Here is a 27,295-nt window from a genome sequence, read left to right as displayed (position 1 = left end):
AGACCCTGGTAATTCTACCACTCAAGCATCGTTTAAAACATGTGAGGTTAGACATAAACCTGCTGAGAGAATCTTAACCGGATAATGCTTTAGGTTCCGTTTAAATCACTCTTTGACACATTCTTTAAGACCAGAATTAGACCTGTATTTTATAAAGAAAATAAAAGAATAAAAATTATTGTTATTTTTCCTATTCGTAAGCATCTAAATCTGTGGGGCCTTTGATCCAAGGCACATGATTTTCTGCACTCCTGCTAGAAGTTACGAACGAGGTCAGAAAATCCATCTGAAGATAATTAAAGGGATAGAATTAGCTGGAAAGTTTCCATAGAATTACCGTAGGTTTGAGGCAAGTGTGTTTACCGTTCCACCTTTTGGTTAAAATGAAAATTGACTTGCGTTTTATAAATATGAGGAATCCTTATTTTTGGGAAAAAAAAGTTACCCAAAAAGCCCCAAAGCAACAACATATCCCGCCCCTCCGGACAATGGCAGACAAGAAGAGGTGCATTCCGGGTGTGTTTCCAGATCCCTGTTAGACCGTTAAATTTTCATCTATATCTAATACATGGCATCATTCAGTTTCATGGGGTCGCTGTGTCAAAATGTCTGTGTTAGAAATTTAATTTACTTTCAGAGCTTCCTCTATGGGCAGAGAGCATAGCACATTGGATTGGTTTACTCTCTTTCATCCATCCACTGGGTTGGCTTGCAGCTCAAAACTTACTCTAGAATGTGTACTTAAAAATTAAATTAGAATTAAAAAAAAAATTAGAATTCATCAGCACCGCAGCTGAGCTCTGGGCCCAAAAGTTCTCCTTTCTTTTTTGCTCTCCTTCCCCTGCCTGGTTTTCTTGTAAATGTGGGCTCTTCTATCCTGGGTCCAGGTAGTAGTAGCAGCACAGCCTGTGCGGTATCCCTCACCAGATGGTCCTCTTAAGAAGTGCCTTCTCTTGCCCATCCTCGCTCTCTTGATCCAAATGTGAAATGCCAGCAAATAAATGACAGCATTGTGCTCTGATGAGCTCTCCTGAGATGGAGGAAAGCCCAGGGGAGAAGAAGCTAGAAACAGCCTTTTCAGTTTGCTGTGACTGCCCCTAATTACTGACCAATAGGTAGAGGACACCATTTAGACAACATAGAATTTAAAGGCAAAGAAAAAAGTGTGAGAGATAACAAATTCTCCATATTATTCCAAATGCCTTTGCTGACATAAAAATACTGTTGGATTTTCAGATCCATTTAAAATAGCCTGCATGATCTTTATGATGGGACTGCTGACTTCGGACTCTGGGTAGGCAATTGCTGTGTGCAGATTTCACCGCCAGATGAAAAGTGCAACGGAAATGAGTGGGTAATGAGAACAGAGCAGCCAGCTCTTTAATTGAATTAAAAGCTGGGTGACATCAATACAGACACCTGTCCAATTACAGACAGGCCAAGGTGTTTACCATTGCTGTACAAGCGATTCGAAGATGACAGAAATCTTTCCGCCCACAGATTAACATAATGAAGGAGAACAGATTACGGTGGATGCTGGCCAAACACCTAGGCTGGCAGCTGGGGGGTGGGGGTGGGAGGAGGAGTCTGCTGAGGTAGGTAAATATGAACTGTGTCCTTTTGTGCTTCTCCAAAATGTGTTTGGGTTTAAAAAGGATGCCATTTTGGTTTGTGTCTCAGGCTCCGTCCCCAGGCAGAGCATTTATACTTGTCTGCATCTAGTCAGAGGAGTTAATCAAAACATTTCCACGACAAAGCAGGCTCATTCTGGGTGGTTTTACTGCTTCTCAGCATACTGAGTCCTATTAGAGACACAAAAGCTTACACAGCTGGTGTCAGCTCCACAGTGATTTTCTCTTAGGTGGTCTGGCTGCCTCCAATTATGAATATTTCTTTTTGGCTCCTTTGAAACTTGAGAATACAGCAAAGGAAAGAAAGTGTTGGAGATAATAACCTATCAGTCAAAAGAAACAATATTTGTTCCTTCGATTGCTCCCTGGAAGGGGCAGAGTGGGAGTGGGGCTCTCTTCCAGTGAGGGAGGCACTAAGTGAAGCTAAGAGAATAAAAAGTCCGCATGAAAAGTCCATCAACCATTAAGTGCCTAGTTTTGGGTAAACCATAGTTTTAGTTGCTGGAAAATAGCGCAAATAAAGAGGGAGTTGCCCAAATCATTGTAAGGGATTTAAATTGCAAGATTCTCTAAGATAAGGACCTTGCCCTCTACAGGGTAGAAATCCCCAGAGCACACAGCCTGATGCCATGTGCACTGGGGCTTCTGAATTTTGTACCGAGGTGTGCTTTCTTCCCTTAAATCAAGTCCCCAACCCTGCTCTTCCAATCCAGGCTTTCTGTACCCACTGAGGCTCACAGGGCTGCAATTCAAAGGGAATATACTTACTTTACTTCCAACTCCCTTGGTGGGGCATGTCAGGGTTTCTCAATGTTAAGCATTAATGCAAAATGCATTATCGCTTAGCAGTGAGGGTTCTGGACCTGCTGATGCCAATGATTTTAATAGAGATACCAGCACGCCTGTGTTTCATGGGACACTAACACTTTTAAGACATCAATAATGCTTACTTTATGCTTATTGAATGTTTTCTCAGTTCGCCCTCTTCCATTATCAAAAGGGATCCGCAAGCTTCCTGACATAGTTGGTGACCATTTTCTGATTTCACAGAGCTTTGTGGTGGAAACGGAGGTCATCTGGCCTGCCTGTGGCGGGGACACTCCCTTAATAATTCAAAGGAGAAAAGACTTCTCTGTGCAGTCTCCCAAAGAAGGAGACGCACACCCACGCCAACCTTTTGAAGTTCTTACTGTCAGATACACTGCTTTTTTATGAACACCTCAACTTTCTTAAAGGGGAGAAGCACAAATGGTTAAGCACTCAACTACTAGCCAAGAGGTTGGTGGTTCAAATCCAGCCAGAAGCACGTGAAAGACAGGTCTAGCAATCTGCTTCTGAAAAGTCACAGCCCTGAAAGCCCTATGGAGCAGTTCTACGCTGCACGCATGGGTCACCGTGAGTTGGAATGGACTCAGCAACAACCAACAACAATAAAAATCCCATTTTCTCTTATTAAGATTTTTTATGGAGACAGAATCCATATGACATTTTCTGCCTAAGATTCCTTTATAAACATATAATACTGTATTTTTCCCAGTAATTTTTTTTAAAATTTAATACTGAAGTACACTTTCAATGACTATCATTTTTTTTTTTGTCTTTAATTACGTATGCTGTTGTTGTATGCCATTGAGTCGACTCTGACTCATAGTGACCCTATATGACAGAGTGGAACTGCTCCATAGGGCTTCCTAGGCTGTCATCTTCATGTTAGCAGATAATCAGGTCTTTTCTCCCACAGAGTCCATGGTGGATTGAAACCATCACCGTTTTATTTAGCAGCCAAGTGCTTAACCATCGTGCCACCAGGGCTCCATAATTAAATATAGGCCTTCTATTACCTGAGACTGGAAACCCTGGGGGCGTAGTGGCTAAGAGCTACGTTTGCTAACCAAAAAGGTCGGCAGTTCAAATCCACCAGGTTCTCCTTGGAAACTCTGTGAGGCAGTTCCACTCTGTCCTATAGGGTCGCTATGAGCCGGAATTGACTCGACAGCAATGGGTTTTGGTTTATTACCTTAGACTAGGAGCCCTGTGGCCCAGTGATTAAGTGCTTGGCTGCTAACTGAAAGGTCAGCAGTTTGAACCCCCCCCCCCACTAGCTCCATGGGAGAAATATATGGAAATCTGTTTCCGTAAAGACTACCGCCTTAGAAACCCCATGGGGCAGTTCTACTCTGTCCTACAGAGTTACTATGAGTCAGAATCAACTTGATGGCAACAGCTTGGTTTTTTGGTTATTATCTTAGACTAGGAATTCTGTGTTCTATAAATGCCCTTGTCTGCTTGGCAAGTATGCAGTCTTCTGCTTTACGCGTGTCTCTCTGTATTTCCCTTATCATTACAGTCCTTATGGCACTGTTATCTTCTTAGATTAGAAGTGTTCTAAAGACCAGCTGTATTCCATAACACTTTTCTCACAGATGTGTAGAAGAAAAATTGATAAATGCTTTTCATGATGACTCATCATCATAGTAGTACTATTTCTTTTTTTTTTTCCTCTGGGGAATATTAATCTTAGTAGGACTCTGGCACTTAAAGCGAGACTTCAGGACAGTCACTCAGTGGTCTCTACTTGTTATAACCATCAACTTGAATCCATCCAGGTAAACTCTCCATCCTGAAAATCAGAGAACACAAATCACACGCTCCAGGAGAAAATAGGATGCTGTGGAAGTTTTTCCAACTTAGTGACATCCATTTGGCTGACCAGCCTCTTCCCCTACCTGAACCTTTATTATTACCTGACCAAAGGAGAGAAAACGCTGAATCATTGCAGTGTTCTTTTTGTTGAATTAGATAATACCTTGACTGACCAGTGTTGAGGGAAAATTATTCAGATGGTTAGACAAACTTTGTCTCTGAGACACAACAATTTGAGCAAGATCTCTTGGGAAAATAGACAAGAAAAGCCATCCCAGTCTCAGAAAGTACAGCATGTTTTTTGTTTTTGAAAATATGATTTATAAACTACCCAAAACTTTCATCTGAATTCAAAGTTGGCAAGAGCCAAAATATGGACTTTCTTCTTTTCTGTTCTCTGTTTTGCAGTTCTCATTTCTCAGTATTTATTATTGTTTCACCTGCCTTGAAACGGGATATGTGAGCACTTTGATAAATGGCCTGAAAGTTGATCTAGTTTCTCTGCAACATCTTTCTTTAAGAATCTCAGAATTTTTCTATGAAATACAATTTGGTAAACCTCTTCACCACAGCACAAAGCTAAAGAAAGCAAGCTTACTGAGAGGAGTATTACCTGTTTTTAAGGTACTTGAGGTTTAAGGGGAAAAACAGCAAAGGAGTTTCATGATACACATATACACACAAAATAACTCCTTTAGCGAAGGCAAGAAAGGTTGAATAAAACACCAAAGCTCATTTAGTGAGCTCTGTATTTGAGTGAGCCTTCTTAAAGTGTACATATTATTATCTTCCCTGAGAAGTTAATGTAACAGTCCCAATCCCAACGTTGAACTTCAGTTATGATTTGCAAAAAAATAATGTCTTAGGATAGGGCATTTTGTGGCCAGCCGGCAAAACAATAGCACTGCCTTTACGTTGTTTCTTAATGGTAATACCACCTGGATGTATAAAGAATCTTCTTACTTAAGATTGCAGACCATCAAGCTCTATACAACCTCTGTATCTTTTTGGACACAATATTCCTGTGCCACAGATAAGTCATGCCCATCTGTAACAGGCAATGCTTTCGCATATGTCACGTAGGTTTAGCGAACGAACAAAGAGAGCTCAGCTCCTATCCCAAGATGATTTTCTTGCTCTCTGTAAGGTTAAAAGTTTCATTCCCTCAGGGTTGATACATTTCTTGTTTGTCTAGCATTGTACTGATTCAGACATACAAGATGTCTTATTTAGACTCTTGCAATATAGATTCCAACTTGACAATAGGAAATATATGTCAAATGCCAAAGATTTTTCTAAGGATATTATGGCTAGCATGTATTTTAAGATGACATCTGTTTAGAGCCTGCAATTGTGGGATCATGGTGGTGGCATTAACTGAAATGTGAAGAAGGAATTTAGGGACTAGTTTAGGACACTGAGTCTGCCTTGGAACCTGTTGGCTGTGAAATGCCAGTGGGACATCCAGATGGGGGTACATGGCTTGCAGGTAGAAAATCAGAACTGGAGCTGGAGAGAGCTGTGAAGTCTGTAGATATAAAAGTGATCATTGAGAGATGAGGCTCGATGAGCTTACCAAAGGCAAGTGTTTAGAAAAAGAAAGAATCCTGAGGACACAACCTTGTGAAGCAAAAACTATTTAAGGAACTGTGAGAGGAAGATAAGGTGGCCAAAAAAGAAAGGAGCTCCCGGCAGTTGAGGAGCAGAACTCAGGATCGTTCAATGACATAGAAGGAAGCTGAGGGAGGTCAAGTTCTAAAAAATACAAAGGAATAAGGACCAAGGGAGGGTTCCTGGATATGGTATTTAAGGGATCACAGTGATCTTTAAGACAGAAAAATAATTTAGTATCATAGTGAGGCAGAAGCTGGGCTGCGATAATAATGTAGCTAGAACTTAGCTCTGTGTTCAAGAGCTTTACTTATATAGCTCTGTGCTGAGTAAGCACTCGACGTACCTAAACTTATTTTTATTGATAATAACCCACTGAGTTAAAACCAAAAAAATGAAACAAATCCATTGCCCATTGCTATCGAGTTGATTCCGACTCATAGTGACCGTATGGAACAGAGTAGAACTGCCCCATAGGGTTTCCAAGGAGTGGGTGGTGGATTTGAACTGTCAACCTTTTGGTTAGCAGCTGAGCTCTTAACCACTGCACCACCAGTGGTTAAGATATTACAGATGAGGACTGTGAAACCTCTCCTTAAAATGTTGTTGTTCGTTGTCGTTGAGTCAGCTGTGACTCATGGTGATCTTACATATAACAGAACAAAATGTTGCCAGGTGCTGTGCCATCTTCATGATCACTGGTGTGTTTGAGTCCCTTGTGGCTATTGTGGATCTCCCTTGTTCTCACTGACCCTCTACTTTTCCAAACATGATGTCCTTTTCTAGTGATTGGTCTTTCCTGATGACGTGTCCGAAGTAAGCAAGTTGAAATCTTGCCATCCGCACTTCTAAGGAGCATTCTGATTGTATTTCTTCTAGGTCTGATTTGTTTGTTCTTCTGGCAGTCCAGAGTATATTTAGTATCCTTCATCAACATCGCAGTTCAAATGCATTAATTTTTCTTCTGTCTCCCTTTTTCATTGTCCAGCTTTCTCCTACATATGAGGCGATTAGAAAGACCATGGCTTGGGTCAGGTGCACATTAGTCATCTAGTGACATCTTTGCTTTTCAGAACTTTAAAGTGGTCTTTTGCAGCAGATTTGCCCAATACAATGCATCATTTGATTTCGTGACTGCTGCTTGCATGGACATTAGTGTTGAACCAAGTGGAATGAAATGGTGGACAACTCCAATTTTTTCTGTTTATCCTGATGTCGTTGATCACTCTACTCCTTAAAGATAGACACTAGTATCATCCACTTACAGATGCGAAAATTAAGTCGGAGAACTCTGAACAACTTGCCCAAGTCCATACAGCCAGTCAGCAGCAGAATTATTTGAACCCAAGCATTCTAGGTCACACATTAGTGTTCTTTCCCACTATCCTCACCTGCTTCTTGAAAAAGAAATTGAAAAGGTTATTATGTGATGAGGACGTGGATGTGGTAATGTAAGCTTTCTTTTATGATGTTTAGCGGAAGGAGAAACAGCCTCTTAAGAAAACGTGAACTCAGACTGTGGGTCCTGATCTGAAAGATCCGAAAGGAAAGGGCGATCACAGTAGCAAGAACAAGAGAAGCAGAAGATGATGACACGAGGGGGGTTTGAAATTAGAGCTATCTGAATTTGGCATAAGAAGGTCACACATGTATGCAAATTAGTTCACTGGCTTGGTGTCTTCTTTGGCCGTGAGCTGAGACAGTGTTGCCAAGGGGGTGGATATTTTCCTGCAGAAGTGTGGCAGAGAGGGTTTGGTTGCACAGGGTGGCCCTGGGGGGCTGCTGGAATGGACTTTCAGGCAGCACTAGGGATGGAGGGAATGTGGTGCCAAAGCAAACAATGGCCCATGGTCTTTGTTTCCTGGCTCTTTGCTCTTCTAAACTTTAAAATTTTCTTTTGGGGAGGGAACCATGTGTATTAAAATTTGTGTATGAATTATGCAATTGGTCACCAATATTGGTACCTTAAAACAATAATACATTCTCTAGGAAACGCTGGCAGCATAGTGGTTAAGAACTAAGGCTGCTAACCAAAAGGCCAGCAGTTCAAATCCACCAGGTGCTCCTTGGAAACCTTATAGGGCAGTTCTACTCTGTCTTGTACGGTCGCTATGAGTCGGAATTGACTTGATAGCAATGGTTTTGGGTTTTGGGAGGCTATTGAAGGTTTAATCAATAAAAGGATGTCATGAATGGGGCCATCTTTTCATAAAATGATGATAATCTGTGTGGTTAGGATTAAAGACAGTCCTGAATAGTGTCTGCAGTGGAAAACAATGGTAAGCAAATGTACAAATTATATTTTTGCTATTTCTTTAATTCACAAGATTATCTAAATAAAGAGCTTTTTGCCTTGATTATGAAAGCCAGTAAACAAAAGGTCTTTTCATTTCTACAGGTACATTTAATTGCTAAGCAAATCTCGTATATTAGCACTGAGCCAGGTTAATTCCACACTTCCATGCGCAATGCTTCCCTTCAAGACAGGTGTCTTAATTAAATAAACTAATAATTTTGCAAGTAGAAGTACAAAAGCATAATTATCTAATTTGCTAATTGTTCAACCCTGTGAATTTGCATATTTGTTAGCTGTGACATAAACAAATAGTTTGTATATGTGAATCCTAGAGTTAATATAATGAAGCCACTCTTTGGAGTACCGTCTCCTGACGTGAGGTAATAGACGCCTCATGAAAAGGGCTCTCTAGTCAAATCAGGTTGAAAAAATGTGAAGTTGGAGAAAATTAAATAGCTTTGTTTCTGCAGGAGTTCTGGGGTACAGAAATGGGCTAACGTGCATCCTGTCTACCGGGGAGATACATCGTGCCGCGCTTCACACACAGTGTGTCCACAGACCCCCATTTCAGGGAGGGGAAATCCGGCAAGGCACTGAGCAATGCGTTGGGGAAAATGCTCTTTTAGAGCTGTCTTAACAAATATGTGGGTCTCACAGCTTCTTCCCTCTGTTCTCCCCATCCTTCACACAGCACACTGGCAGGAAATGAATGAGGGAGGTGTATGTTTTCATGTTCTATCTCTTGGTCTCTCTCTCCCTGTCTCTCTCTCTCCCTCACACATGATGTTCTCCATAGCTGCTTACTGTAAACACGTAAACTTCTTTTCTTACAGGCATATTGACAGGCTTGCTACCCTTCAAAAACTACATGGTGACCCTAAGTGCCTGCACTTTGGCGGGCTGCACTGAGAGCTCACATGCTTTGAACATCTCTACTCCACAAGAAGGTAAAGTAATTTCAAAGGTCTTGACTTCCACATTTCAGTCATGAATAATAAAATAGGAGAAGAGCTAAATGCTGCAAGGCCATTTGCTGGAAAACCCCAACCTAATTTGATGACAAAGTGCATTGCCAGGCCATAATTGCTCCATTTTTTGGGGGGTGCGAAAATGAATCAAACTCCATACCCTTTAATGACATGCATCTTTAATAGCTGTAATGCAGATTAATGGGCTTTTTAATTGCTGTTACATTGTTCATGCAAGAGTCTTGTCATTAATATGAAGCATCTGAAAGATTAATGAAAGCTTCCTCATTTTACTACGGCTCAGAAGTAAATCTAGAGACAGTCTGACTAAAAAGAATTGATTGTATGGCACAGTATGAAATTGAGAATCAAACGGTTGATTTCCATGGTGTCTTTTAACTGCTAAACACCAGAGTAGGCAACAATTATTTCTGTATGATGGAACCTCCAAATGCCAGTTGAGGCGTTTATTAATCACTGCTCGGTTCCTTCCGACTTCAGTCTCACTTTTATCGTACTTGGAGCTTACAAACTGTTGGCATAAATTAATGTTTCAGAAAGCGTATGTTCGGAAGGCAGTGAGAAAGAGAAAACATTTTAGCACTCCAAAGTGAAAGCTTTACTCAAGCATCAGCTCGCATCACTTCAAGAAATAACAGCTTTCAAGACATTTGAAGCGTTGTTGTTTAATGTTTCTCTCTCCTGGAGGAAAGGAATTACATATTTCTTATGCTATCTAGTTTTAAAGTTACTGAGGAGATTTAAAAGCTTGGTTTTCAGGAGAAAGGAGTTAGCTAGCCTTTCTCTTTTTCCAGTGTCTGTCTATTCCCTTCTCTTTCTCCCTTTTTTAAATCCGTTAGCAAGCACCACATGCACAGAAGATATAGAGGAGAAAGTGAGGCACAGGCCATATGAGGAGCCTGTGACAGGAGAGGGGATTTCCTAAAATCCTTCCTGGGAGCCTGTCTGCTCAGTGCTTTGCACAGACCTAAGTAAACTCCCCTCGCCTGGACTGTGCCATCAGTGATCTGCCTCAGGATTTTCTCAACATTCTCCCCGCCTAAGTTACTGATGGAAACCCTGATGGCGTAGTGGTTAAGTGCTACGGCTGCTAACCATAAAGGTCAGCAGTTTGAATTCACCAGGCACTCTTTGGAAACTCTATGGGGCAGTTCTACTCTGTCATATAGGGCCACCATGAGTTGGAATCGACTCGACGGCAGCGGGTTTGGTTTTGGTGTTTAGGTTACTGACAAAAGCACCGTCTTTCTTAATGTGTCATCACTAACTGCCGTGGTCAACATCTCTTTATACAAGTACTTTCAGCCAGTCTCAAAATTGACCAGATTGTCCCATGTCTGTCATTATTTTCCCAACATCCACTACCTTCCCTGTCCAGGCTTTGCCTGGTGCTTCTGACAGCTGTGCCCCAGAGGGATCTCCACTCATCCGCAAACTTCTAGCCTTTCCAGGAAGTTACACCTAATTTGGAGTCCCCGGGTGGCACAAACAGTAAAGCACCTGACTATTAACCTAAAGGTTAGTGGTTCGAACCCACCCAGAGGTATGTCAGAAGACAGGCGGGGCAATCTACTTCTGAAAGGTCACAGCCATTGAAAACCCTATGGACCAGTTCTACTCTGCACCCATGGGGTCGCCATGAGTTTGAATAGACTTGACAGCAACTAGCGGCAAATCCCTGATTTACCAAATGACAAGAATTTTAGGGTCAATTTTTTAAAAAAACTATTAGTTTCTGTGACTCCAATTCACTGAACACTATAGAAAATAGGTTTTTTTTTTTTTTAACTTACACACAATTTAGCTTTCACATATAATTTATTAAATTCTTTTTATATTTCCTAGCTATTTCTATACTTATGTATGGGATTTTTTTTGTACCTATTATGAACCACAGGAGCTCTGGTGGTGCAGTGGTTAAGCACTGGGCTACTAACCAAAAATGTCGGTGGTTCGAACCCACCAGCCACACTGCAGAAGAAAGATGTGGCAGTCTGCTTTCATAAAGACTTATAGCCTTGGAACCCCTATGGGGCGGTTCTAACCTGTCCTATAGGGTTTCTATGAGTTGGAATCGACTCGATGGCAGTGGGTTTTATGAACCAAACTCACCAAAGTTTCCCATCTTAGATCAAAAGCTTCTAGAGGGCAGGATCTCTATCTGCTTAATTTGCTTTAATAGGCACAGCTCCATGTAGACAGTATGGGTTAATAATACTTCCGATGAGGTAACGCAAACATCAATCAACCGAACTATTTTAAGTACTCCCCATCCATCACTGATGCAAATTCTCATAAATTCAGGACAGTTATTTAGCACTGTTCCTGAAGCAATTACTGACAAGCTGCCCACGAATCAGGAACATTTTCATTCATGGGATTTCAGGCTTATTCCATGATTTATTGGTTTGGGCCTGAAAAGTTTGAATTAGAAAAGTAAACTAAAACTAGACTTCATAAATCTTTTTTTCCGCAGCCCCACAAGAGGTTCAGCCACCAGTAGCCAAATCTTTTCCCAATTCTTTGTTAGTCTCCTGGAAACCACCCAAACAAGCCAACGGCATTATAACTCAGTACTCTTTATACATGGATGGGATGGTAATCTATTCAGGCAGCGCGGAGAACTACGCAGTCACAGGTAAGACTTCTACACTTACCAGAGTATCTGAGAACTTGATTTCTGAGAGTGGGTTACTTATTTTCATCTCCTTCAGTTCAGTTCTATGATCTTTATGGTCACATTAGATTTATGGTGCAGCCCAAAGCTTAAAAAATAGCTGAGGGATCATGTTGTCTCCCAGCTCCCTCTACCCAGGCTGTCTTACTCGTTTTCTCTACTGCCGAGCCCACCACATCTTACCCAAGTCCTTCCACTAATACACTGTTACCCATGTCCGGAGTTGATCTTGAAAATACTTGAAGCAGAGAGAGTTCAACACATAACTCTGCCTCCAGATGACCACAGGATCAAAACTGGGACCCAGTGTAGTACCCAGTCATTCTCATAGCTCCTGATTGACTCAGTCATGTCATGTCAAATAAATCCCACTGTCCCAGGCGTGGGCTACGTGCTTTCAAAAACCTCACCAATGTGGACTAGTCTTAAGACTCAGAAGTATGACTCTGTGTAATCTGAGTTTTAGACCCTTCGAGATAAAACATATTATGTGTGTCCAGATCAAGTTATAAGGTGTAACTAGATACTAAAATGAAATCAAGTAAATTGTTGAAAAACTTTCTAAACACAGAGGCTTACGGTATGTATGTTGTCTGGTGTCTGTGCAGTGTTTTTATTTGTAAAGTACTTGGAGCATTTATGTGGTTTGCATTGCTTTTGTATACTATGTTTGGCTATTAGGTTAGGCATTATTAATCAAAAATTGATTGATGACAAAGTGGAGGCATAGAGATATTAACTTCCTTATGAAAGGTCACAACAAGCTAGAGCCAGAGACAGGATTAATTATTCATGCATTCACTCATTCACATTAATGCCAGGTATAAGGTTATGACAGGGAACCAGCCAGACACTGTTCCTCCTCTCCTGGTGCTCACAGTTCATGGGGACACATACAGATAATGTCTGAGCCGTTTGAGGACAGTTGTGTGGCATTCATCCAATTGCATTTTCAGGGCTTTTATTTTTTTGTCTCCTCTCTAGTCTAAGAACCTAAAAAGGACAGGAACTATTACTTTTACATTTTATTCATCATGTTTGGGAAGAATCCTGTAGCACGTATCCTACAAAATAGATATCATTGTTACTCCCGTTTTACAAATGAAGAAATGGAGGCATAGACAGTTAAGTAACTTCCTCAAGGTTGCAGAGCCTGTGAGTGGTAGGCTTTGATACCAAACCAAACATTCTGGCTATTTTGAAGAGAGTGTGGCCTAAATAAGTTACTTGACTTCTCTGAGACTTAGTTTCTACAACTATAAAATAGGAATAACTATGATTTTCAGAATTTCACAGAGAATTAGAGCCATATATGAAACATTATTAGCACTTAGTAAACTGAAAATCCTCACAACTGGCCCAATGAGCAACATCGTGATAAACAGAGAAAAGATTGAAGTTGTCAAGGATTTCATTCTCCTTGGATCCACAATCAACAGCCATGGAAGCAGTAGTCAAGAAATCAAAAGACGCATAGCACTGGGCAAATCTGCTGCAAAGGACCTCTTCAAAGTGTTGAGGAGCAAAGATGTCACCCTGAAGACTAAGGTGCACCTGACCCAAGCCATGGTATTTTCAATCACATCATATGCATGTGAAAGCCGGACAATGAATAAGGAAAACCGAAGAAGAGTTGATGCCTTTGAATTGTGGTGTTGGCAAAGAATATTGAATATACCACGGACTGCCAAAAGAACGAACAAATCTGTCTTGGAAGAAGTGCAGCCAGAATGCTCCTTAGAGGCAAGGATGGCGAGACTGCATCTTACATACTTTGGACATGTTGTCAGGAGGGATCAGTCCCTGGAGAAGGACATCATGCTTGTCAGAGTACAGTGTCAGCGCAAAAAAGGAAGACCCTCAACAAGGTGGATTAACACAGTGTCTGCAACAATGGACTCAAGCATAACAACGATTATAAGGATGGCTCAGGACCGGGCAGTGTTTCGTTCTGTTGTGCATAGGGCCACTATGAATCACAACCAACTCGACGGCACCTAACGACAACGACAACAGTAAACAGAATCTCTAATTATTATTTCCTGTAGAATATAGAATTTGTGATAAATTGAAAAGGATATTAATCTCTCCCTAACAATAATCTGAAGCAATTATTTTAACTAAAACTTTTATAGACCACAGAAGTATTATATCAGAAAAAAATGAAAATACTCCATGGTATGAACTTTACACAATGTATTAGTATTGATAGTTAATACATGAAGGATTTCTGAAGGACCAAAATACATCATAGTGCATGATGGGAAGTCACACCCGTTAGGTCCAACATGGAGTCCCTGGGTGGTGCAAAAGATTAACACACTTAGCTACTAATCAAAGGGCTGAAGGTCCCAGTCCACCAAAAAGTGCTGTGAAGAGTGATGATCTCAAAAAATCAGCCATCGCAAACCCTGTGGAGCACTGTTCTACTCTGACACACATGGGGTCACCATGAGTCGGAATCAACTTGATAGCAACTGGTTTTTTTTGGCCCAACAGACATTTCCTCTAAGAAGCCTTCTCTGACTCTATGAGTCTGAATTTTATTTGTCCCCTGTATTGTCATGGAATACCTTGTTGCCTCTCCCATCTTTTTTGCATTGTGTTGAGTGAAGCTACATGCTTATTGGCGGGTTTGCCTTTCTAGGCCGTAAGCTTCGTAAAGGCATGGTCATTTCTGCTTGTTCATTATCACTGAGTTGGCACAGAACACACAGTGTTGGATACATGAATGAATGAAGTCAGAAGACTTCCGGGAACAACAAAAGAAAGTAGCTAAGGGTAACCGATGGAGGGAGAAGTAAAAGGGAAAGAAGTAGCAATAAAGAAAAGAGAGAGAGAGAGAAGAAATGACAGCAAGCAGGAAAAAGAAACTACTCTCCCTTCCATTGTAGAAATGGATGCTTACGTGGTCCACAGGGAAGTGGTGCTGCTGACGGCGGGTTCCGAACCTCGGGCCCTGAGTAATTCCAAATGTGCAGAATGCTTTATGAGGTGACACTGTACAGAGACAGAACAAGAGCCGTGTAAGGAGGGCAGGAGGGAAAGTGACATCAATTTCTAATGCTAGCTACAAAAAAATACTAAATTCTGTGTTTTGTATGAATATATAATCTGCAGTGAAAGATTGTGGCAGATGTTACCATAATGGATTAATACGCTAGGTGTCCCAGATATAATATGGAAAAAAAAAGTGTAATATTTAAAAAGTGCTCACAACCATCTTCTCTAGCTAAAGTGGTAGTAGTAGGTTCTTGAAAGGTTTCCAATCTTTTATGTGGATTTTTAAGGAACATATCTCTGATATCACCCATAACCATCTTCCTATGTGGCTTTCTTGGCTTCTCAGAAGGAACTATATCCCTGGTTGCTCTCATTCTCAAATGGCTGGAGACATGAAGTGTGTTGGGACAGCAATACTGGTCAGTTAGGAGAGAAGCTGAGCTGAGAACGTTAAGGTGGGGTTCAGAGGAAGGTGTCAATCCTTGCTGACATGTTGGGTTACACAGAGGAAATCGGGCAACATCTAATCAAAAGGGATGCAGAAACATTCAGGCTGTAGGGAGGAAGGCTTTACTTCAACGATCGTTTGGACAATGCTCAGATGAGAAATTGAGCAAAGCTGCAACAGTGGGTTAAAAGCGTTCAGCACTATTGTATTTTGGTGAAAATGGATAAGCAAACACTAAAGCCATTTTAATAAAGACTGAAAATAAATTCTATATAATATCTTGTTAAAAAAAAAAAAAGCCCACCACTATTCCCTAGCAGTAAGATGCTCCCTCAGTGGGGTGCATGTGCAGCGCACAACACCACGGTCCAGGGAACCCTCAGAATCATCAGGAATACATTTTTAAACATGTAGATTCCTGAACACACATTTGAAAATTTGATTCAGTTTCTCTGGGCAGAAACCTCGAAATTTACGTTTTGGAAAATACTTTCCCAAGTGATTCTGGAGATGAACCAGATTGGGAAGCCGCAGATCTTGAGGGTTTTCAGGCCTATGGCAGAGCTTCTTCAGGTGTGGTCTGTGGTTCGTCTCCACCCAGACGACGAGAAGTCTTTGTGAAAAACTGCAGATGAGAATCTGCAGGAATGGGCCCAGGAGAATGCATTTCCACATTAGAACCCTGGGTGACTTCTGTGTACTCCAAATTTTGAGAATTACTGAGTATTAGGATCTCTTCATTTTACCCCCAAAGAGATTAGAGGAGAGTATATTTTCTTCATTCACCAAATAAAATCCATAAAGTTTTTTTCCAGTTTCTTAGCATTCCATGACAGTAATATCGATTACACTGAACAAAGTTAGTGAACCCTATCTACTAATCAGATACATCTTTTTCTCTAATCAAAGTGGGTTTCATATAATTAATTAAGTATATTATCACCCTGCTCTGCTCAACACTGATAATATGTCAGGTAGCCACACTTTTGAGAATGTTTGCAAAACAAGTCAAGCACAAATGTGTTGCATTTTAAAATATATGTATATAAATTATCGTGATATAGAATAGTGATAAATGAGCATTTTGTAGTGCTAACATTATGGATAACATTCAGTGTATATGTATATATGTACATATATACATACTACGTATATAACATACATATATATATATGTGGTGGTGCTGCAACGGTTAAGCACTCGGCTGGTAATGGAAACGTTGGAGGTTTTAGCCCACCCAGTGGCTCTATGGGAGAAAGGCCTAGAGATCAGTTCACATAAACATTAAAGCCTAGGAAATCCTATGGGATAATTCTATTCTGTTACATGAGGTCACTATGAGTCAGAATCAACTAGATGGCACCTAACAACAACGTGTATATGTATATATAATTGTTCTAAATTCACAGCTAGCAAAACTGAGGCCCAAAGAAGCCAAAAAATTCTAGTTAGTGATTGGTGGAACCTATTCAAATCCAAACCTGACTAGCACCAAGATCCATGCTTTTCTTTTCTTTTTTTTCTCACCACAACTCTGAAAGGAGACAGGTGAGGAAATTTTTTGTTCACTTTATGAACTCCCCTTACTCCCCAAAAAATGGCTCCAAGGGGTTTCACTTGGGAGCCTGGGTGCAAACCACAGAGCCCCTAAAGCAAGTGCTCTTTCTATTTTTCTCGCTTCAGTGAAAGCCGGCTCTCCAGAGAGTCTCTCACTGCCAGAGGTTGAAGAAAATGACTTCTATGATCCCTTTTGGCTTTAAGATTTTATTCTTGTGATGTATATCAAATGCGTTTCATTTACGTCTTCGAAATTAGCCTGTCCACTAAGACTCACAGAAAGACTGATAGGAAGGCAGCTCTGTCTGTCTGACGTCTGCTGGGAGAAGGCAGGTGGAGGGAACAGCTGTACCAGTGGGAGGAGTTTTGGCATTTACAGGCAGGTTGAGTCCACACCGTGCTTCATCATAATATCATCCATGATGCTATTCGTTCACAAGGCTTGTCCCTGCGTTGGGGTACTTGTGACCTAATATCCTTTCCATGCTGTGTGGTTTGTGCGTGGAATTTCCGTTTGTGAGGGCTGGTGCTTTCAGTCATAGTGGGAGATTAGGCCTGCTAAGATGGATCTCTGCAGTACCAAAATGTCTCTTCATTCGAAGACTGAGAAGTGGAAGATGCGGTCTGATAGGTTAAGGAAATAATATTTTAATTTTAAAAATAACATGCTTATTGAAGATAATTTAAATTATATCAACATCTACTACCCCGTAGTCTCACCATCCAGATAGAAACTCTTAACATTTGATGCTGTCCCTTCTAGTATTTTGTTCACTTTAACATAACTGAGCAACAACCTATGTATAATATTGAATTTTTCTATATCCCCTTATTATATTATGAATATATCCCTGTATCATCAAACGTTTTAAAAATACTGTGAAATGTTTTTGATAAAAGCATCGTATTCCATCATATGGAGGCACTTTCCTGCATTTAACCATTGCAACAATCCAATAATTTCTAACTTATCTTTATTTTAAATAATGCTGTGTCAAATTTCAAAATGCATAAATCTTTGTTAGATTCCTAGGAGGGCAGTTAAGTCAGAGACGATAAACTTTTACAGAATATTTGATGTATATTATTGTTTTCCAGAAAGGTTCATCAGCAGTGGATATTATATTGTTAAATCTATGATAATTTTATAAGTGACGATACTATCTTGTTTTGATTTGTATTTCTTTAACTGCTCGTTATACTGAATACTTTTCTATATGATCATTAATGGTTTGTCGTTTTTTCTCGGATTTATCTGGTCACAGTCTTAATGAGCAGATATTTAATTGGGGTAAAGAATAATTTTTAAACTTCTTCAAGAGCTGTGTTTCATGTCTTGTTTCTCCTGGTTACAGTCTCTTGAACTGTTTAAACTTCTTTGCCTTCTTTACTATCAAAAACTTTCTTAGCAACTTGACTTAATGACCCTTCCTCAGCGTTCAAGGTGTCAACATTTTTTTTCTCATTCATACTCTATTTGTACTTTCCTTTTAAGTTTCTAATAGAACCTACATTTTTCCTTTTTGTTTAGCTGATGGATCTTGCTGCCATGGTGGATACAGGTACAAGCAAATGCATTTCAATTCAGATGCCACTTAGCATCTAGGTGGTTTCAGTTTTTTTCTTCTTTCTCTTAAATATGAAACATTAAAAGTCAAAGGCATTGCTGCACCTTGAGTTAGTGCAAAATATATTTAAAAATGCATACAGTTCAAATTTTTTGCCTCGCATAGGCCATAAGCCAGTAGCGTGGTGGGTCAGTTCTGACACTGAAAAATGAATCCAGTTAGAGAACCTCCCAAAGGCTGTTGATGTGTGCTATAATAAATAGCACACACTTTAAGTCAAACTTTTTCATTTTGTATTCAAAGGTAATGGATTTTTCGTAACCATAGTAACCTTGGTGTATTTCTGGATAAACACATGAGGTATATACATTCTAGTTTTATTTTTGAATATAAACTACCACATTATGTATTACTAATAATATGAAAAATAGGATGTAGGTTAGTATAATGACAGCTTAAACTAGTATGCATTTTTCTTCTGCAAAAAATAAATATTTATCAAAAGCATAGGTTCAATTAATTTTTCCCCCAGTTTTGTGGTATTCTGGTGGTATCATTTATCTTTTTTGCAAGATCTCCATTAATCTCTTATTTCTGTCCTATAACAGATTTTTAAGAATTTCAAGGTAAAAACAATTGTGCTTTAAAGCTTATGATTAAAAACATTATGGGAAGATTGAAGGAGCTATGTTGCTATCACTAGCAGGGCTACCGAGGGCCATTTAAGATGTGTGTATGCCGTATGTTCATGAACAGGTAGAAGAAGAAACCTTTGTGGAATTGTTCAGTATACTGGGATCGTTGGAAAGTTCAGGCCAGATAGCATCCTGATTGATGAGAACTATCCAAGCTGTAGCCAACCAGATCATTCTTATTTTAAATGAGCACCCTACCAGAAACCAGCAATCACAAAGAAGTGTGTGAAATGTTTCAGCAAACCTACAAAGTTTTTAGAAACAAGGATCCCAAAACGGTAGTAATCGGGAGAAATATGGTACAAACTTGACAAGGAGGTTTGTGTGAGTTGTGTTACCTGGTAAGGACAGAATGGTGATACCTCAGAACAGTATTTGTTAGTATATAAACTGTCCTTGGTTAAACATTACTTCTTATAACTACTAGGACTCAAAAGAAGGGAAAACCAATAGGGCCTCTACAGAAAAAAAAAAGACATCAAACCATAGCACACGAATATTTTGAAGTGTATTATCTAATAAATCTTTATATTCTTATGGTCGAATAAGCATGGCTGACCCCTGGCACCCTAGGTAGCATCTTCCCACCACTCGGCATCAGGACCTGGGCTTCTGATGTGAAGACCAAGGCAGTAGATGTGGGTAATAGTGATGCAAGAATCATATGAGTGAGTGAGAGAGGGGGTGGAAGAAGAAACAGAAAGGAGAGGAACAAGGAAAGGGAAGGAGGGAGGGAGAGGGGCAGGGACATAAAAGAGGGAAGAAAAGAGGATGGATTTCTGTAAAATCAGATGGACAATAAGTATTTATATCTTTAACCAACTAAAAGTGCTAAAACTTCTGCCTTATTATCGTATCTGTCAAGGTCAAAAAGAATTATGTATAAATAACAAAATAGAAATAGTCACCTTGAACCTTCCGAACACTTAAGTCTTACAATGAGAAATTTATTATAGAAGAAGCTGTACTGCTTATGGCACAATAAAGGGCATTTAGAGGTCAAGTACTTCTAACCAAGTGTTATAAGGAACCCTATCAACTCTACAAATTTGAACTAAATTATATTTGTTCCTACTGATGGTTTCCAATCGATTCTTTCTCAGCAAAATAAAATGTTACTTTATCCTAGATATTTTCTTTAATTTTGCATTTTTGAGTACTACAAGGCAGTGCATCAAATCACTCCTTTACATAAAGCAGTTTCAGCGAGGGGGCTTCTGTTAATATGCTTGCATTCTAATCCATAAGGCTGAGTATTCATAAGGCAGAGGGTGTGTGGGTTTTTCAGGGAAGTCAGTGAACTCATCGATGAGTCACCACGCTCCTCTATAACAAACTAAGTCTTACCTTGTTTCCTTTGAATGTCATAGACATAGAGCATTGAATTATACCAAGTCTAAGAATCCTTAAAGAGAATAAGAAATAAGTCTAAGCTAGGAATGAAGCTAGAACCTTCAGAGACCAAGCTACTGCGCTACTAACTCTATAACCAAAAACTCCAAAATAGTTGCTCAAAACTTAGCTAGATGCCAGTCTTGAGTTAATGCAGAATGGGTGCTTTACCGTAAAGAGCCATGTTTTCTTACTAACAAAAGGTGAGATGCGATGAAGTGACCTTCCCAGAACATTAAAATATCAGTTGTAGTTCACTCTCAGCACACAACCAAACTGACATTCTCACTTTTGGACTCTTCTACAGTGTACCAAAAAGGAGCCCTGGTGGCACAGTGGTTAAGCATTTGGCTGCTAACTGAAAGGTTGGTGGTTTGAACCTACCAGCCACACTCTTTGGGAGAAAGATGAGGCGGTCTGCTTTCCTAAAGACCACAGCCTTGGAAACCCTGTGGGGGCAGTTCTACTCTGTCCTGTAGGGTTGCCATGAGTCGGAATTGACTCAACCATACAACACAGTGTACCAGTACATGAAGAAATAAAATATATTTAAATTTATATTTTAAGACTTGTGTTCAAATATTACTTGTGACCTGTTAACCTAATTGATACAAATTATGCTTTTAAATGGTTAGAAAGTGCTATGTACTCAAAGGAAACCCTGGTTGTGTAGCGGTTAAAAGCTACAACTGCTAACCAAAATGGCTGGCAGTTCGTATCCACCAGGTACTCCTTGGAAACCATATGGGGCAGTTCTACTCTATTTTATAGAGTTGCTGTGAGTCGGAATCAACTTGACGGCAATGGGTGGTTTTTTTTGTTTTTTTAATGTACTCGAAAAGGATTTCAGTGGAATAGTGGGAATAACATCCAGTTAGAAAAGGAGTGGAGTTAAATTCTGAAAAAAGTAATGTCTCCTTTAAAAAAAAAATTTTTTTTTTTTGCCTTTTAGAGCTTTATAAATAGAGGCTGTCTACTGTTTTGAGTATTTTGGGAGCTGTCATTATTTTTAATTTACTTTTTAACCTTTTTAACAGATTATAAGTTCATACAGGAAAGTGAACATGTCATAAGTGCACAGCTTGATGAATTTTTATAAACTGAACACATCCATGGAACCAGAATCCCAGTCAAGAGACTGAACAGTCCCCCAATTTGTGTCCTCAAGTCCTATTTCCCGACCAGGGTGACCACTATCCTACTGGTAACAGCATGTGTTTGTTTTGCTATTTTTGTGCTTCATATAAATGGAACCAAACAGTATGTACACTTTACTGATTGGCTTCTTTCAGAGCATGTAGGAGGGAGAGTGAATCAGTGAAACAGTCATCTGTATTCCCATGCCTGTATCCTGAGCACACTACCCAGGAATTTGCTAAGACAATGTCAAAAGCTGAAGTCCTGGCTCCCAGAAAGCCGGTGGAGGATTTGTAATGTGAAATGTCTTCTTCTTCCTCTGAGTCCAAATCTGACGAATTATTTTTGAAATGCTATATCCGTGCAATTAGAATTTAACACATGAAATTCACTGGCATGTGTACATCAACAAAAAAGTGTTAAAAAGATCCTTAATATTCAACAACAGAATATTTCATGACCACTGTTTGTGATGTTGTAGAAAAGTATTTAATAATGTGGAAGAGCTTAATAATTTAAAAGTGGAAATAATATTTAATAATGTGGAAAGGTGTTACAAACAAAACATATTAACTAACAGTATGTAGTACATTAGCCTATTTTAGTGAAGTATAGGTATGTATGTTTCAGCTGAGCTTCCAGAATAAGACACACTAGGAAGAGGGACCTGGTGTTCTACTTCTGAAAAGAGTTAGGCAGTGAAAACCTTATGAAAAGCAGCGGAACACTGTCTGATACAGTGCCAGAAGATAAGCCGCCCGGGTTGGAAGGCACTCAAAAGATGACTGGCGAAGGGCTGTCTCCTCAACATAGAGTTGACCTGAACGACGTGGATGGAGTCAAGCTTTTGGGATTTTCATCTGCTGATGTGGCATGACTCAAACTGAGAAGAAAAAACTGCAAACACCCATTAATTATCAGAACCTGGAATGTATGAAGTATGAATCTAGGAAAATTGGAAATTGTCAAAAATGAAATGGAATGCATAAAGATCAATATCCTAGGCATTAGTGAGCTGAAATCGACTGGTATTGGCCATTTTGAATCAGACAATCAAATGGTCTACTATGCTGGGAATGATAACTTGAAGAGGAATGGTGTTACATTCATCGTCAAAAAGAGCATTTCAAGATCTATCCTGAAGTACAGTGCTGTCGGTGATAGGATAATTTCCACATGCCTACAAGGAGGACCAGTTAATATAACTATTATTCAAATTTACTCACCAACCACTAAGGTCAAAGATAAAAAAATTGAAGATTTTTATCAGCTTCTGCAGTCTGAAATTGATCAAACGTGTGGTCGTGATACTGGTGATTGGAATGGGAAAGTTGGAAACGAAGAAGGATCAGTAGTTGGAAAATATGGCCTTGGTAATAGAAACAATGCTGGAGATTGCATGATAGAATTTTGCAATACCAATGACTTATTCATTGCAAATACCCTTTTTCACCAACATAAACAGTGACTCTACACGTGGACCTTGCCAGATGGACTACACAGGAAACAAATTGACAACGTCTGTGGAAAGAGACCATGTAAAAGCTCAATATCATCAGTTAGAACAAGGCCAGGGGCCAACAGCAGATCAGACTGTCAAATGCTTATATGCAAGTTCAGGTTGAAACTGAAGAAAGTTAGAACAGGCCCACGAGAGCCAAATTATGATCTTGAGTATATCCCACCTGAATTTAGAGAACATTGCAAGAATAGATTTGACATTTTGGACACTACTGAGTGCAGACCAGAAGAGTTGTGAAATGACATCAAGGACATCTTACATGAGGAAAATAAGAGGTCATTAAAAACACAGGACAGAAAGAAAAGACCCACTCTGAAACTTGCCCTTGAAATTCGAGTAGCTAAAGCAAAAGGGAAAACTGATGAAGTAAAAGAACTGATTTCAAAGGGTGGCTCGAGAAGACAAAGTAAAGTATTATGATGACATGTGCAAAGACCTAGAGATGGAAAACCAAAAGGGAAGAACACGCTCAGCATTTCTCAAGCTGAAAGAGCTAAAGAAAAAATTCAAGCCTCCTGATGTAATACTGAAGGATTCTACCGGGAAAATATTATACAATGCAGGAAGCACCAAAAGAAGATGGAAGGAATACACAGAGTCGCTATACCAAAAAGAGTTGGTCAATGTTCAGCCACTTCAGGAGGTAGCATATGATCAGGAACCAATGGTACCGAAGGAAGAAGTCCAAGCTGCACTGAAGGCATTGGGGAAAAACAAGGCTCCGTGAATTGACCAAATACCAATTGAGATGTTTCAACAAAAGGAGGTACACTGGAAGTGTTCAGTCTTAAATGCCAAGAAATTTGGAAGACACCTACCTGGCCAACCAACTGGAAGAGATCCATATTTATGCCCATTCCCAAGAAAGGTGATATAACAGAGTGCAGAAATTATTGAACAATATCATTAATATTACATGCAAGCAAAATTTTGCTGTAGATCATTCAAAAGCAGATGGAGCAGTATATTGACAGGGAAATTCAAGCCAGATTTTGAAGAGGACATGGAACCAGGGATACCATTGCTGATGTCAGATGGATCCTGGCTGAAAGCAGAAAATTCCCGAAAGATGTTTACGTGTGTTCTATTGACTGTGCTAAGGCATTCGACTGTGTGGATCATAACAAATTATGGATAACATTATGGAGAATGATAATTCCGGAACACTTAATTGTGCTCATGAGGAATCTGCACATGGGTCAAGAAGCAGTCGTTCGAACAAAAGAGGATACTGCATGGTTGAAAGTCAGGAAAGGTGTGGGTCAGGGTTGTATCCTTTCACCATACTTATTCAATCTGTATGCTGAGCAATAACCCAAGAAGCTGGACTACATGAAGAAGAACGGGGCATCAGGATTGGAGGAAGACTCATTAACAACGTGCAATATGCAGATGACACAACCTTGCTTGCTGAAAGTGAGGAGGACTTGAAGCACTTACAGATGAAGATCAAAGACCATAGCTTTCATTATGGATTACACCTCAACATAAAGAAAACAAAAATCCTCACAACTGGACCAATAAGCCTCATCATAATAAACACGGAAAAGATTGAGGTTGTCAAGGATTTCATTTTACTTGGATTCACAATCAACACTCATGGAAGCAGCAGTTGAGAACTCAAAAGACACATTGCATTGGGCAAATCGGCCAGCCGCAAGAGATCACTTTAAAGTGTTAAGAAGCAAAGATGTCACCTAGAAGACTAAGGTGTGCATGACCCAAGGCATGGTGTTTTCAATCGCCTCATATGCATGTGAAAGCTGGACAATGAATAAGAAAAATTGAAGAAGAATTAACACCTTTGAATTGTGGTGTTGACGAAGAGTATTGAATATACAATGGACTTCCAAAAGAGTGAACAAATCTGTCTTAGAAGAAGTACAGCCAGAATGCTCCTTAGAAGCAAGGATGGCGAGACTGCATCTTACATACTTTGGACATGTTTGTCAGGAGGAGTCCCTGGACAAGGATCATCCTTGGTAAAGTACAGGGTCGGGAAAAGGAGGAAGACCCTCAATGAGATGGATTGACACAGTGGCTGCAACAATGGGCTCAAGCATAGCAACAATTTTAAGGATGGGACAGGATGGGGCAGTGTTTCCTTCTGTTGCATTGGGTTGCTATGAGTCGGAATTGACTCGATGGCACCTAACAACAACAACATTATAGTTCTCCCTAGTGTTTACTTTGCAATTGATCAGGTTGATCACTTTGTTCATTTCCTTCTGTCAAATATCATTTATGTTATTCTCCATACCTCTAGCCCTATCTACCACCATCAAAATCTTATACATGTTTAATGACCTGGATCAATTCCTTTATCTTCTTTTGATTCACACCGTCTTCCTTATCACTCTCTACACAATTGCCACTTGAATATACTCTGTCTTGCAATATTAAATTATTTTAAAGGATTAAATCTTGATTCAGAACGAGAATATAAGTACATTGAATGCAGACATTATGTCATTACTTATTTTCATAATCCCAACTATACCTACCATAGGAATAAGAATCTGATTGGCATTTAATAAAATTGTATGGAATGGTGTTGAAATAAATTGAATTGTATTGAAAAAGAAAACCACTGAGAATCAGTAAATGATCACTACCAGGGTTTCCTAATGTATTAGAGTAAATAACAAATCCCAATGCATGATTCAGACTGTAATTAATATGCTGCACTTCATAAACAATTTTAATGAGGTAGGCTGTTCCTGTAGCTTCTTAGAATTTTTCATTTAATTATCCCATATGCATCAGATATTTCTTTTTGGCTAAACTATGTGTGGTTGAGAATTTGATGCAATAAATAATAACATGCTCAAACTTCCCTCAAATATCTATTAAAAAAAAAATTAGATGGGATAACACATCTACCCAACATCAGTTTAAAAACTGATTCACCTTATGATAGTAACAAAAATTACTTATAGAAGAGATAAAACAGTTCTTTCTGGAATCATTCATTCACTTATTGAATATTAACGGCTGCTAACCAAAGGGTCGGCAGTTCAAATCCACCAGGTGCTCCTTGGAAAGTCTATTGGGCAGTTCTACTCTGTCCTATACAGTCGCTATGAGTCGGAATTGACTCGACTGCACTGGGTTTGGTTTTGGTTTGGATCATGTACTCCAGGAGCCCTGGTGGCACAGAGGTTAAACACTTGGCTTCTACCTGAAAGGGCAGTTCTTCGAACCCACCAGCCACTCTGCAAGAAAAAGATGTGGTGGTAGTTGTTGTTGTTGTTGTTAGGTGCCGTCGAGTCGGTTCTGACTCATAGTGACCCTACGCACAACAGAACGAAACACTGCCCAGTCCTGAGCCATCCTTACAATCGTTATTATGCTTGAGCTCATGGTTGTACTCTCTGTTTCAATCTACCTTGTTGAGGATCTTCCTCTTTTCCGTTGACCCTGTACTCTGCCAAGCATGATGTCCTTCTCCAGGGACTCATCTGTCCTGACAACATGTCCAAAGTATATAAGATGCAGTCTCGCCATCTTTGCTTCTAAGGAGCATTCTGGTTGTACTTCTTCCGAGACGGATTTGTTAGTTCTTTTGGCAGTCCATGGTGTATTCAATATTCGTCGCCAGCACCACAATTCAAAGGCATCAATTCTTCTTTGGTCTTCCTTATTCATTGTCCAGCTTTCACATGCATATGATGTGGTTGAAAATACCATGGCTTGGGTCAGGCGCACCTTAGTCTTCAAGATCACATCTTTGCTCTTCAACACTTGAAAGAGGTCCTTTGCAGCAGATTTATCCAATGCAATGCATCTTTTGATTTCATGACTACTGCTTCCATGGCTGTTGATTGTGGATCCAAGTAAAACGAAATCCTGGACAACTTCAATCTTTTCTCTGTTTATTATGATGTTGCTCATTGGTCCAGTTGTGAGGATTTTGTTTTCTTTATGTTGAGGTGCAATCCATACGGAAGGCTGTGGTCTTTGATCTTCATTAGTAAGTGCTTCAAGTCCTCTTCACTTTCAGCAAGCAAGGTTGTATCATCTGCATAAGGCAGGTTGTTAATGAGTCTTCCTCCAATCCTGATGCCCCGTTCTTCTCCATATAGTCCAGCTTCTCCTATTATTTGCTCAGCATACAGATTGAATA

The 27,295-nt window shown here is 39.8% G+C and overlaps 1 protein-coding gene across 4 annotated transcripts in view; it reads left to right on the top strand.

The window, feature by feature from the left end:
• Nucleotides 1-27,295, top strand: part of USH2A (usherin) — a 906,431-nt gene that overhangs the window by 408,798 nt on the left and 470,338 nt on the right. For all 4 annotated transcript variants that reach the window (XM_049868234.1, XM_049868232.1, XM_049868231.1 and 1 more), the window contains 2 exons: nt 9,015-9,128; nt 11,647-11,808. In XM_049868234.1, the coding sequence (XP_049724191.1) occupies nt 9,015-9,128; nt 11,647-11,808 (276 nt within the window). The remainder of the gene's footprint in view (nt 1-9,014; nt 9,129-11,646; nt 11,809-27,295) is intronic.

Source organism: Elephas maximus, chromosome 24 (genome assembly GCF_024166365.1).
Source record: "Elephas maximus indicus isolate mEleMax1 chromosome 24, mEleMax1 primary haplotype, whole genome shotgun sequence".
In the NCBI taxonomy this organism is placed as follows: Eukaryota; Metazoa; Chordata; class Mammalia; order Proboscidea; family Elephantidae; genus Elephas; species Elephas maximus.
Note: the sequence above shows the minus strand (reverse complement) of the source record. Positions and strands in the feature narration are given on the sequence as shown.